Raw genomic sequence first — 14,129 nt, forward strand, 5'->3', positions numbered from 1 at the left:
TACACTTAATATATAAATTTATTTTATTTACCCAATTACATATGGTTTCTATAGCTTAATCAAAGTTATTTTGACTTTTCAAAAATATAAAAATTCTGTAATTTCCAAACATTAAAAAAACCCCAAACCCTCTCTATCGATAGTGAGGACCAAGGAGGCATTCTGAGGTGAGCACAGTGGCATTTTATGAATGGGCACCAGATGGTGGGGAGAACGGGTGGGGCTGGACTCAGGACAGTCACTGTAGCCATTCAGGAAGAAGAACCAGGGGGCTACAGTGGCCTGGAGCCGGGGGACAAGAGAGGTGGGCAGATTCAGCAGGGTCACAACAGGCCTGAGAACTTACTGGCTGAGGGGTGTTGAGGAGGGCACCCCCCTGGCCTTGGGGAGCGGGATGACCAGGTATCGAGCTGGTGAGTTTGGATGACTGCAGGCCGACGGGGCTGTTAAGCAGATGGAGGGAAAGAACGAGGCCTCGAGGACTGGAGCAGGTGGGCAGCTAACATGCGGTTGGATTTGACCGCATGAAGCAGGAGATTTTTGAGGAAGATAATGTAAGGAAGGACTTTGTTCTGAGCCTTAGAGAAGATGGTTAGGGGGCACCAGGGGGGAGACGATCTGAGAAGTCTTAGGGCCTCTCTAGTTTCTTGAGCAGAGGGGACCCTGGAACCCCAGACTCTCAGGCAGAAGGGAACTCCCAGGTCCTCAGGTGGGACCCAGCTCTTGTCCCACATTTGAAGACCACATTCCCGAAAAGCAGTCCCCCATACGCCTCGTAGGCATGGACATCTCCAGGAAAGGAGGCCCCAAGCTTTCCCGGCCGCAGCATCTGACAGCCTCCCCTGCCTGTGGATAGATGCTGATCTGGTGAGATGGCTCATCAGCTTCACCTTCTTGGCCTTTGCGCCCTGCCCTGAGAGTGTCCCCATCTGTAGAGCATCTTGTCGTGGCCCCGAGTCCTCCCAGTTTACTCAGGACATGGTTTCCAGGCGCCTGGCTCTCCTGCTCAGCAGGCCAAGGGCTGTGCGTCCTGATGGAAAAGACCGAGGCAGGCCTATAGCGTTGGTCAGCTCGGAATTCTCCCATCATTTCATTTAACCCTCCTGTTTCTTGCGAACTAAGGCTTTTCCCCTTTCGAAAGAGGAAGCCGAATCTACAAGAGGCAAAGTGAGTTGCCCAAGGTCACACTGGCAGCGAGGATGGACAGGGTTTGGGCCAGGGTCCGCCTCTGGGACCTCGCTGCTCCCGCAGCAGCCTGGGCCTCGGCACACAATGGCAGTGCCAAGGGGCCATGTGGGGGCTGATGAGATTGTGCCCAAGAAGAGCACAGTGGTGGGTTTTACATGAAATGTAGGAAGTTAGGGCTGGAGTTAGGGGTCATCCCCACCCTTCCAGGAGCTCCCCTGCCAGGAGGGTCTCCTTCATGGCCGCTGTGCCAGCCAGCTGCAGGCACCAGGAAGCACAGCGCTGCCGTAGGCAGAGCGCCCTTTGCCTCCTGGAACGGGGCGCACAAACTCTTTCTGGAGAAGGCCCGGCCCAGTCGGGAGAGCCCTGCCTTCGGGACTCCTCTCCCCGGCTCCTGGAGCGAGGTGAGGGAGAGAATGTGGGGCTGAGGGGCTTACCCTGTCCTCATGCACGAGCCAACCAGAGAATTGGGGTTGGGAGCCAGGGAGGCTCTGGAATCAGCACGCCTGGGTTTGAATCCAGCTCTGTCCCCAGTGAGCTGTTTACAAGTGACTTACTCTATCCTCCGGGCGATAGTAATATTGGTGTCATGGGCTGTGAGTTTTCTAGGAACTGCTACAGTCATTCGCCACTTAACCACAGGGCTGGAGTCTGGGAAAGGCCGTTCGGCCAGGGCGCTTAAGCACGCCCGCACGGGTGGCCCGCACGGGTGGCCCGCGGCGCACGAGGCTCTGTGGCGCGGGCTGCTGCTCCAGGCCGGCAGCCTGCACGGCACGTGACTGGACAACACAGCTCGGGGGTAAATCAGGCTCGAGAGAAAATGATGCACCCAGGAGACGCGGCCAGCCTGACGTGGCACACCTACGGCAAGCCTCTTCCATAAGTGGAAGGCGCGCGCTCTAAAATCGTGATGAACGTATAGCATAGTAAATACACAAACTTGTAATATAGTCATTTATTATCATTATTAAACATTATGTGGTGTACATAATTGTTTGTGCTGTACTTTTATATGACTGGCAGAGCAGTAGGTGTGTTTACACCAGCATCACCACAAACATGAGTAATAATACCTTGCGCTATGACATTTCCATGGCTATGATGCCACTCGGCAACAGGAATTTTTCAGCTCCATTATAATCTTATGGGACGACTGTCACATGTGGTCCATCGTTGACGGAACCAAGGTTATGCATTGCATCACTGCACATGTGAACCTTGGAACAGTGTCTGCACATAGTGGAACTATGTCAGAAGACATCCTCATTTATTAGTCTGCGCCTGGGGGACACAGACCAAGGGATACAGAATCAATACCTATAGTGAAACGGGTGTTGGAACACCAACAGCGAAAGATCATTGATATACTGAGACCACCTCCCAGCCTCATGCTTGGGGACACAGTAAGAGTTGTGGAGACTGTGATAAACTGGAAAGCCAGTGCTGTCTAAAGAAGGAAGCTGCTGTCCCACCAGCTAGTGCCATGTGAAATGTGGGTCATTGTTGCCACATCTTTGGATTTTTCCAAAGAAGTAGGAAATGTGGGTTTTTATATGAAATGTACTGATATTTAAATGTGGCAATTAGTTCAATTTAAAACAAAATAAAACTGAAGGCCAAATTAAACTCTTCTGTGAGCCTCCAAGGCACAGCTTTCCTGTAGACCCACCATCCCAGGACCGGGTCAGGCTTTCACAGCCCTGAAGGGTCAGAGAAACAGTGAGGGCTGGATCTGTCCCAAGTCTCTCTGATCCTAAGTTGTCCTGCTTCTCACCTGTCTCTCAAAGTGAGGGGTGAGAGGGTGGGGGTGTCTGTGAATGAATGGGATTGTGCAGCAGAGCCCAGCGGTGGAGGCTCTGTACAAGTTTGCTCTGTCTGTCCTGCCTGAGGATTGACCCGGAGACAGATGATGGGGCAATGCATGAAGACAATGCATGACTTCATTCCGTGCACTGAGCACCTACTAACTACATGCCAGACACTGTTCTAGGTGCTGGGGAAACAGCAGCGTACCAGAGGCTGTGCCCCTGCCCTGGTGGAGCTGACACTAATGTGAGCGCACAGGAGGTGAAACTGGATACAGTGGGTCCAGGCGGCCTATCGCCACTTGAGTCAATTAAGCAGAGACAGATTGATTCATATATGAGCGTTTATTCCAGTAATGCCGGCAGTGTGGGGATAGCAACAGGATTTGCCCATATACAATCTGCTCTTCCCTCCTTCTACTAGCTGGTTCATTATGTAGGTGTAAGGAAGAAAGGCTGCATGCAAGGGGGAAGGGGGAGTGGGGATGGCTGCCGGGTCTGTGGTCAGTGTGTCTCCTTCCAGGATCTTGAAGTCTGATAACAAGGTAGTTAATTTTCTATGGTGTTAAAACCCAGTTCCGCCAGTTCCTGGGACCAGAGGATGGTCAGCATTCCTGAGGCAAACTCCTGTGGGGGGGTCAGGCTCCAGGCACAGCAACCAAATCAAAGCACATCCTGTCCTTTGTTGTTCTCAAAATGCATTTTCTTTTCTGAGCAATGGACCCATCCAGGCCCCAAGGTATCTCTTATCTTTTTCAGCCCTGTTTTTCTCCTTGCCGCACACCCTCCAGTTTCCCAGGGTCAGTAGGAAAACTTCTTATCTATAGTTAGTAAGGTGAATAGTCATTAGACAACTATTAGGTGCCCTCCCCCCCTTCACAGTCATGGTCAACAGAGCATGATCAACATCTCTGCCCCCAGCAGAGGGATGGGCACAGACAGGTGAAAAACACATAGATATTCTGCCAGGGGTGATACATATTGTGAGAAACAGAGTAGGGTAAGGGGCCCAGGAGGGGCAAAGGCCCTGAGGTGAGAGTGAGGTAGCAAAGGTGATGGAAGCCAGGGATAAGATGGAGACATGCCCGGGTGAGAGGGAGGGTGAGGGAGTCAGCCCTGGGGCATGAGCCGAGGCTGGCCCAGGGGGCCTTCTCCTGGCGGCCACACTCTGAATCCCAGCTGTAGGCCCAGAGGAGCTGCATCCTCTTTAGCAATTCCTGACATACGGTTTGTTCCTCCTCTGGCTCCCTCACATCTCTGGACAGCTAGCCCTTTTCACCTGTAATTCCTTTGTGTCTATAACACACACAAACTTCTTGAGGGTAGAAAACCTGACTCTTGTTCAACTCTGAGATCTTCCCACCTCTATGTTCCCTCCAGTGCCCAGGAATAAGAAGATCCAACGTAGGAATGTGTTGAATTGAAATGATGACATGGCCTTGAGCACCTGACCTCACGTCTCACACGGTGGTTTCCTCTCCTGCAAAACGGGGATCGTATGCTGTCCTACCTCAAGGGACTGTGGGGAGGAAATGAGTAAAGGACATAAAAACTGGGAGCCCAGGCAACCTGGGCCTTGGGATTCCCCCAGTGTTCCCAGGTTTTTAAAGGTTCCTTTTGTTCTGAGCTGGGTGCCCCCTGAGCTCCTGGGAAAGGTTCTTGCCCTCCTGGTCAGGGAACTCCGCTGACTTCCCTCCTGCCCCCAGGTTAGTCCTCTGAGCGCAGCAAATGGCAGAAGAGGGCCCAGGAACACAGGCTGCGGCAAATTCCTCCCGGCTGCCTGTCCCCTAGGCCCAAACTCTAGTTGCCATGACTTACTATTTCATTTAAGCCATTTTTAGTCTGTAGGAGGTTCCCTCTCCGATCCTCCCGGCCAGCCCCTGCAGCCACCCCACAACCCAGGCTTCGGGGCCCATCTCTGGGTCTGAGTCCCAACAAAGGCAGGCCCCGGGGGACCAACGGCCACCAATCGGCTTCCTCGGTGGCTGGCAGAGCCCCTGCGAGATGGAGAGTGGCCAGAAATGCGGAGACCCCCGCTGGCACTGGGTTCCCCGAAGAATCTGCTCCCACTGGAGACAGAAAACGGGGCACCGCCGCAGCCACCTCCCTGCTCCCCGGCCTCTTTTTTTCCCAGGCTGTGGGAGGCAAAGGGTTAAATCCCATAGAGCTGATGCTCTGACTCCAGGCTAGAGGGACCCGGGAAGCTGGGGTCACTTCCTGCTCCGTCCCAGTCACCCTGAACTGGTCCCCGGGTCCTCAGCCTGGGATCACCCCTTGAGAAGGACCCCAGAGTCCTCGGCATCTAGCCCGCCACCCCCCAGGCAGGGCATTCAAGGGGTTAAGTCCCCTGGGGCTGGATTCTGCCTTCTGCCTTTCCCAGACCCCAGAGCCGTGAGTTGGGGACGCCTGGGTCCCGAGGGGTGGCCCGCCGGCCCGGGAGGCGGCCCGGGAACAATGGGGCAGGGCGGCGGGCGCCGGCCGAGCCCTCCCGGCCGGGCGCAGGGGTGGGCCGGCGGGCAGGGGGCAGAGGCCGAGGATTCTGGGAAGACGCGGGGGTCTGGCTGTGGGGGAGGGGAGGCGGGGCATTCTGGGAAGAGGGAATCCGAGCGCCGGGCCGGCCGGGGCTGCGAGCGGCCCGGCCCCGGGCCCGGGGGCGGAGGATGCCCGAGCCGGGAGCCGGGAACCGAAAGAGGGCGGCGGGGACCCGCTGGGGCAGAAGTCCAGGGTCTAGGCTGGTGCGGCTGTGGGGGGGCCGGGGACCAGGATGGCTGCGTGCCCGCTGCTGCCTCCACTTAGGGGTCACCCTGGGCCGCTCTCCACACCTCTCGGGGAGGCGGCTTCGCTCCCTCCCTGCCTCCCTCCGTCCGCAGTGGAGGGAGGTCCGAGGTCAGGGACCTGGGCCTAGGTCTGCTCTGAGCACTTCTCGCCTCCCTGTGTCTTCCCACTTTCACACTCCATGGCGGCCTTGTCATTAACCCCTTCCCTCTCCTCTGGACCGCTGGGTTTGAATTTCTGGAAATAGTGAAGGTACATAAGGTGTTACCTGTCCTCAGCAAACAGCAGGGCATCCTTCCAGGCCGCCTGAACAGGCAGCCCCAGCTTGGCAGAGGTGCCCGCTTCCATCCCCCCGAAAACACAGATGGGGGAGGGGAGGTTGTCATAGCCTAAGGAGCTACAGACATGAAGAAATTAATTTACTTCCTAAAATCGAACTCCTGTCTCCCCTGCTGCTATTTAGCAGGGTTCCACTAGCTCCTGCTTCACTTGGGTTACCTCCCGGCTGCCACCTCCTGAGTCCCGGTCTTGTCTGCTTGCACCACTGGCCCCATACACACGGCCCGTCCCACACAGCGACCCAAAGCCCAGGCTTTCCCCAGGGACTCTCTTTGGGTCTCAACACTGTGGGGAGTTCTCCTAGCAGTCAGCTCCTGTGGTCCTGTTCCCTCATGCTGAAATCATATCTCCCTTTGTGGAGTGAGCTGGCTGTTTTTCCAGGCCACTCCGCACTGTTTCTTTGCTGTCCCCTTGCAGACTGACCTTTAAAGGTATTGGATAAGCAGGTTTTCCAGGAGCAAGGGGCATCTCATTCAGTTTTCAATCATTCAACAAAATGTACTGAGCACCTGTTCTTTGTTAGGCATCGTGCTAGGCACAGCATCCAGGAGCAGCAAGACAGAAAAAACAGGGTCCGAGACGGGGACTGATAGGGAAGGCTTCACTGGGGAGGGCCGTCTGAGTTTACAGGCACGGGTTGTCAGGCTAGTCACTGGATCCAACCCCTCCTTTTACAGCCAAGGACCTCTTGGTCCCAGGAATTTCGCTATCCCATTTTCATGGCAAGTAGGCTGCCTCCGAGCTTTCCTCATCACCGGTCCCTGCCAGCAGCCCACGTTTATGAGTTTCACATGACTCCCAAGGTCATCTTCCACTCTCAGAGGTTAGGGCAAGCCAGACACAGAACCTTGCATTTCTGGTCTATGCCGCTTCCCGGCCTGTGACCTTGGAGAAATCTCCCTGAGGGTTGATTTCCTAATCTGTAAAATGGACAATCTGATTCCTGGGTCTCCTCACGGGATTGGGAGGAAGATTGGGCCAGATAATGAGGACATCACAGCAGGCACTGTGTCAGCTGCCGGGGGCCTTCACACACATCTCCCTTCTCTCTTTTCCTTTCCATTTTCCTCTCAAGGTCGGTCCTGCACAAGCCCCTAGTGGCTTTAAAACAACCCTTCCTCCTAAATTGGCTTGACCTTCTTTCTGTGCTTGGATAACGGGGAAAGTGCCCGAGTCCCTTTGGAGGGCCCCTGTCACCTCAGGAAAATCAGAGTGGTTTCTTTTTTTAACTCTTTAAGTGTTCCAGGCAGTCTCAGTTCTCCGTGAGGCTCTTAAGGAAAGTTTATTGGTCCCAATTAGCAGCCCCATTAAGGAGGAAAATTAGAGTCTTAATGAGCTTCTTCTGATTAGCAAAGTAACAGGTTTCCCAGCCTCTGGGCATCATAGGGGTGGGGTGAGAGCCACTTCCCCTGTGGGTGTCAGATACCTCTTCAGCCCCCAGTCTGGGTTCAAAGGGTTATGACTGATGAGCTTTTAATTACACTCTTACATTCACCAACTTGCTTAGCTGTGCTCCTAAGAGCTGGATCAGGAATCAGGCCTGCGGAGGTGGGGTGGGTAGGCACAGTGAAAACGAACGCTCAGAAAAATGGGTTGGTAGGAAACTAAAGTTTACATAGAGGAATGAGAGCTGGGGGACTGGGTGAGCGGGGAGTGAAAAAAAAGTGGCAGGTCAGCTCCCATTGTGTGCTCCTCTCTCTCCTCTCCCCTCTCCCAGGGTCCCTGGAACACTGGGCAGCCCTGAGCTCTGGGATGGAGCCTGAAGCGGTGCTGTGGGGCCCAGATCTGCGGGGTCCTGAACAGAGCCCTAATGATGCTCACAGAGGTGAGGGGCACAAGAAGGGACTGCAGTCCTGACAAGACAGTGGCCCCAGTTCAGGGAGGGGCCCAGACTCTGGGGGAAACCCAGGGGAGGGAAGAGAGACCGACCCCCTGTTCTGAAAGGAGATGGGGGCTGGAGACTCCCTTTCTCTCTGTAGGTGCCGAGAGTGGGAACGAAGAGGAGAGCCCTCGGCAGGAAAGTTCTGGGGAGGAGATCATCTTGGGCGATCCAGCTCAGAGTCCAGAATTCAAGGACCCACCAGAGATGCCCCTGGAGAGACCCTCCCAGGATCCCTCAGGCCCCCAGGACCCCCCAACTTCACTGGGTCACTCCAACCCCTTGGACCACCAGACTCCTCTTGACTCCCCAACCCCCGAGGTAGTTCCTGCCCCGTCTGACTGGACCAAGGCCTGTGAGGCCAGTTGGCAGTGGGGGACTCTGACCACATGGAACAGCCCCCCGGTGGTCCCCGCCAACGAGTCCAGCCTGCGGGAGCTGGTGCAAGGCCGCCCCTCCGGGGCTGAGAAGCCCTACATCTGCAACGAGTGCGGCAAGAGCTTCAGCCAGTGGTCCAAGCTGCTGCGGCACCAGCGCATCCACACGGGCGAGCGGCCCAACACCTGCTCCGAGTGTGGCAAGAGCTTCACGCAGAGCTCGCACCTGGTGCAGCACCAGCGCACGCACACGGGCGAGAAGCCCTACAAGTGCCCGGACTGCGGCAAATGCTTCAGCTGGAGCTCCAACCTGGTGCAGCACCAGCGCACGCACACGGGCGAGAAGCCCTACAAGTGCACCGAGTGCGAGAAGGCCTTCACCCAGAGCACCAACCTCATCAAGCACCAGCGCTCACACACGGGCGAGAAGCCCTACAAGTGCGGCGAGTGCCGGCGCGCCTTCTACCGCAGCTCGGACCTCATCCAGCACCAGGCCACGCACACTGGGGAGAAGCCCTACAAGTGTCCCGAGTGCGGCAAGCGCTTCGGCCAGAACCACAACCTCCTCAAGCACCAGAAGATCCACGCCGGCGAGAAGCCGTACCGGTGCACCGAGTGCGGCAAGAGCTTCATCCAGAGCTCCGAGCTGACCCAACACCAGCGCACGCACACCGGCGAGAAGCCCTACGAGTGCCTCGAGTGCGGCAAGAGCTTCGGCCACAGCTCCACCCTCATCAAGCACCAGCGGACCCACCTGCGCGAGGACCCCTTCAAGTGCCCCGTCTGTGGCAAGACCTTCACCCTGAGCGCCACGCTGCTGCGGCACCAGCGCACGCACACAGGCGAGCGGCCCTACAAGTGCCCCGAGTGCGGCAAGAGCTTCAGCGTCAGCTCCAACCTCATCAACCACCAGCGAATCCACCGCGGCGAGCGGCCCTACATCTGCGCCGACTGTGGCAAGAGCTTCATCATGAGCTCCACGCTCATCCGCCACCAGCGAATTCACACGGGCGAGAAGCCCTACAAGTGCTCCGACTGCGGGAAGAGTTTCATCCGCAGCTCCCACCTCATCCAGCACCGTCGCACCCACACGGGCGAGAAGCCCTACAAGTGCCCCGAGTGCGGCAAGAGCTTCAGCCAGAGCTCGAACCTCATCACGCACGTGCGCACCCACATGGATGAGAACCTCTTTGTGTGCTCCGACTGCGGGAAGGCCTTCCTGGAGGCGCACGAGCTGGAGCAGCACCGGGTGATCCACGAAAGAGGGAAGACGCCAGCCCGGAGAGCTCAGGGCGACACTCTGCTGGGGCTCGGGGACCCAGCCCTGCTAACCCCGCCCCCTGGAGCCAAACCACACAAGTGTCTTGTCTGTGGAAAGGGGTTCAACGACGAGGGCATTTTCATGCAGCATCAGAGGATCCACATCGGAGAAAACCCCTACAAAAATTCAGATGGCCTCCTTGCACACCCAGCCCCCAAGCCTCCTCAGTTTCGATCTCCCAGGCTCCCTTTTGGAGGCAATTCCTATCCAGGTGCTTCAGAGGGCAGAGCTGAGCCCCCAGGACAGCCCTTTAAAATGCCTGAGGGGCAGGAGAGCTTTAGCCAAAGGCTGGGCCTGCTCTCCTCCAAGTCCTACATTTGCTCCCACTGTGGAGAAAGCTTTCTGGATCGGGCTGTGCTCCTCCAACACCAGCTCACCCACGGCAACGAGAAGCCCTTTCTCTTTCCTGATTATAGGATTGGTTTAGCAGAAGGGGCAGGGCCCAGTCCCTTCCTAAGTGGAAAGCCCTTTAAATGCCCTGAATGCAAAAAAAGCTTTGCCCTCAGCTCTGAGCTGCTGCTGCACCAGAAAGTCCATGCAGGTGGGAAACCACAGAAGAGTCCAGAGCTGGGGAAGAGCTCTTCTGTCCTCCTGGAGCACCTCAGGAGCCCCCTGGGGGCCAGACCCTACAGCTGCTCAGATTGTGGGGCCTCCTTCCTGGATCGCCTGGCCCTCATCCGGCACCAGGAAACCCACACCCAAGAAAAGTCCCCCAGACCCGAAGACCCCCTTCCAGAGCCAGTCACCCTGTCCACAAGCCAGGAAGATGAAGGGGAGGCCCCCACCCCCACAGGGAGCAGTAGCCATGAGGAAGGGGAGACCCCCAAAACCCTTTTGGAAGAAAAGCCCTATTTGTGCCCCGAGTGTGGAGATGGCTTCACAGAAGTCGCAGCCCTCCTTCTCCATAGGAGCTGCCACCCAGGGGTCACCCTGTGAAATGGGCCTGGGGGCCAGGGCCTCTCCTGAGAGGAACACTGGATCTCCCCAAATGATTATGCGAGAAAAGGAAGAAAACCTTATCAGATTGTAGAGATGCGGAGGATGAGGACCCTGGGTAAAAATAGTGCTTTTATATCAGTGATAAGAAACCCTATAAGTTGTTGGCGGGAACCACTTATAATGCAGTAGAGAAAAACTGGGGTTAGGAACCCTATAAATATGTAGGAAAAAAAGCCCTTTAAGTCTGTAGCAGAAAATCCCTATAAACCATAGTGGATAAAAGCCCTATTAATTGTAGGATGAGGTCCCAATATGTCTCTAGACAACCCTATAAAACTGTACCGAAATCCTTGTGAAACTATAGGGTCGGGGAAGTGCAGGGAATATACAATGGTGTTGACTTGGGAGCAGTGACCCTCGAAAGGTGTGGAAGAGCCTCCCGTGAACTTGTTGCCCAGGGCTCCCTCCTGCCACGTGGGAGGGGGGCTCCTTCCCAGCAGCCGTGGACACTTCCGCTGAGTAAACCGCTCGGTGCGGGATAGTGTGGCAGTCGGGTGGGACTGGGAAAGGAAAACAGGACGGGAGACCCCGCGGAGAAATGGCCCAGGAACTAGGAAGAGGAAGTCTAGTCATTGCGCGGGGTTTCCTGGGGGCACAAGGCCAGTCGGAGGTGAACAGTGCGTGCGAGAGGGAGAGGCCCACGGAATTCCATCAGAAAGAGGCCAAAAGTGGGGAAGGAAAAAAATGTTGAGCCTTTTTGAAGGCTGAAGTTTGGGGTGCATAAAACTTTTAAGTGTAAGAGTACTGGGGAACCACCCCAAAAATTTAGGGGGAAGAGTCAGGGGATTCTGTCACAGTGCTTTGAGGGAAGGAAACCAAGTAGCAAAACTGTCCAGGTGGAACCCAGCAAACTCCAGGCTGTCTTCCCGTTTCCGGGAGCTTGTTAAACTCCAAGTGCAAGCAGATCCTGGCCGGGCCGCCAGGGTCCTCTCCCAGCCGGGCAGGACGACCCTTTCCTGCGGACTTCTGTTCTGAGAGGCCTCCTGGAATGGAGGGTCCCTCCCGCTACATCTCAGGTCTCACTGTCAGGAGGTTCCTCCTGAAATCTAACTGCCACCAGTGTCGCTGCAGTGGCAGCCCGTTTCCTCGAATTCTGTCCTCAGTGAAGAGGGAGGACTGCTGCTAGTCGACCTCCAAAGAATAAAGCCCTTCAGAGACTCAAGGCCTGTGTGTGGTTAAATCCTCTAGACTGCTCTTCTCCAAGTCAGCGAGAGCCACATGTAGGTTCTCTGGCAACGAGGGACGGCAAGTTGACAGAATAGAGCTTTGATTAGCCAGCAACCTGCTCTTAAATCTCAGTCTCCTCCAAGCTGATAGCAAGGCTGCGGGCAGGATGAGCCAGCCTGCACATATGATGGGTGTCCAAACACCCCACGGAAGAGAGTATGGAGCCCTGACCACCTTCCTCCAGTAGCTGGAGCCCTCTGAAGTCGTGACAACCCAGCCTGATTGCGGTTTTGGGAAGGGATGGATTCCACCTACTTGGCTTCTCTCCTTAGCCAGAAACCTTCAGAGGGGAATGGAAAGATGAGAACCACACCCTTGCCAGACCCATCTCCTGTCCCCACACACCACACACTGTTACACACTTCCATTAACCCAGCCAGACCCGCTAACGTGTGTGTGGCAGGGGAGAGACTGTTGCCCTCTAAAATGGTTGGAAAAAACTCTTGAAACATCTGTAACAAGAACCCATCCCCTAAGCCTGTAGACTCCATCCAGTGCTGGGTCCAAAGGAAGTGCCCATTGACCCCATGCTGCCACCAGTAATGCACTGTGGTCCTGGAGTAAGAGAACCAATGTGCCAGGTGAGGTGGCGCCCGTCAGGAGTCACATCCCCTAGAGGGTGACCCAGAATCCTACAAAGCTGTGGAAGAGACCTCTAATTTCATTACCTGAAGTTCAAAAGGTGAAAGTCTTTCACCTTTCATCTACCCTGCCCCCCAAAGGATAACCCGCAAACTCAAAGGATCAAAATCTAGAACACTAGTTGGAAAAGGCCAGGCCTGCTGGGGAGAAGGCAGGCATTGCATGATTGTGGGGAGACCCTTTCTACCCTCTGCATTAAAGCCCCACTGACCCCAGTGCCAGGTTGGAAAGCACTACTGAGGGGAGGAGCCTGCCTGCCGAAGCTCTGCTGACAAGCGTCCACAAAGGGGGTGTCCCTGTGAGACTGAGGAACAGGACACAGTCCTCCAAGTCAAAGCAGATTCTTTTCCCTCTAAGATGGTAGGAGAAAGAAACTCCAGTTGTAGACAAACCCCTTTTAAAGCTAGAAGCAGAACCCCCAGAGCAGGTCTGAGAAATCTTTCTCCAGAAGAGTCCTGGGGAGCAGCCTTCGAAGCTCGGGGGCCAGTCCGGGGCGAGGTGGGCAGTGTGGTCAGAGGCCAACTGCAGGCCGACTGAGGACTTGGGTGTAGCATATGTAGTGTGATGCTCGCATGTTGTAGGAACTGGTTGGGGCCGGGAGTTTAGGCTCTGGTACTTCAATGGATGATGCGGATACGATGAGTTGGGGTCTGGGGTTTTGTAGCAAGAAAGGGGCAGAGTCGGAGACCTTTGGGTATGACCTGTTCTTTGGGTATTGCCCACCACCCTAAACTCCTTTAGCCAGGTGCTTCCCAAAATAAGCTACACCTTGGAAGGAACTAAGCAGGGAACTGGCAGGGGGAGGTGGCAGTGTCCAGAGTCCCTCTGATCAGCTCCGGCAAAGGCCCAGCTCATTCTGGAAGGCCTCTTGTCCAGCTCCATGCAGGCCTGACTCCAGAAGTGCCCCAGTTGAGGAGCCCATAGATAGGGTCACAGAGTCATTGGTGAAAGCAGAGGGAAGAGTAGAAACTGATCTGAGCTTAGGGTGAAACTTGAAACTGCTATGGATATGGAGGTCAAATGGGAACTCGAAAGAACTGGGCATGAATCCTGAATGATGGGGAAACTTGAAACCATCACAGTCAAGAGGTGGGGTTCCATGACACCTGCCCGAGGCGAGCAGCCCTAGACGCCTTTGCCTTCATTAGGGAAGCCCCACTTACCTAACTTGCCCACCTGGAGTGAAGAGAGGCCCCACTTTTGAGTGTTGTGTGTCAATAACAGTGTTGTGTCACTGGTGGTCATGTTGATTAGCTGAAGAGAATAAAGGGAATAAGGTTTCCCAGGTGCTCTCTGTCTTCTGTGTGAATCCTAGAGCAAGCTCAGAGAGCTTGCCCCTCCCAGAGCCAGGGTCCATATAGAGCCTCAGAAGCTCAGCTCAGCTCCAGGCCACTCTTGCACTCTTCCCAAAGACCCTAAAATCCCCACCCCATGCGTGCTGGTGAAGATTGAGTTTTAAAATCCATACCCTTGGGAGAAAGGGGGAGAAACTTCTGAGGTGGTGGCAGAGTCAAACAGCTCTTGTTGACTGATGTCTGGCTTTGGCATCAGCACATCCTGCTGACTGTTGGGTGACTGGC

At 55.5% G+C, this 14,129-nt stretch overlaps 1 protein-coding gene across 1 annotated transcript; it reads left to right on the plus strand.

Moving 5' to 3' along the window:
* The first annotated feature begins 5,207 nt into the window (after positions 1-5,207).
* ZNF629 (zinc finger protein 629) lies at positions 5,208-13,830 on the plus strand. Its single transcript, XM_081133228.1, has 3 exons — positions 5,208-5,381; positions 7,822-7,929; positions 8,084-13,830. Exons 2-3 carry the CDS (start codon positions 7,857-7,859, stop codon positions 10,615-10,617), a joined length of 2,607 nt encoding a protein of 868 aa, XP_080989354.1. The 5' UTR covers positions 5,208-5,381; positions 7,822-7,856; the 3' UTR covers positions 10,618-13,830.
* Positions 13,831-14,129: the final 299 nt, after the last annotated feature.

This window comes from Miniopterus schreibersii, assembly GCF_964146895.1.
Source record: "Miniopterus schreibersii genome assembly, chromosome: 3".
In the NCBI taxonomy this organism is placed as follows: Eukaryota; Metazoa; Chordata; class Mammalia; order Chiroptera; family Miniopteridae; genus Miniopterus; species Miniopterus schreibersii.

What these genes read in the sequence shown, in the direction of transcription:
- ZNF629 (XM_081133228.1), top strand. Translation starts at nt 7,857, where the DNA reads ATGGAGCCTGAAGCGGTGCTGTGGGGCCCAGATCTGCGGGGTCCTGAA. An exon ending in CCCTAATGATGCTCACAGAG is followed by an intron (nt 7,930 to 8,083) that starts GTGAGGGGCACA and finishes TTCTCTCTGTAG; the next exon opens with GTGCCGAGAGTGGGAACGAA.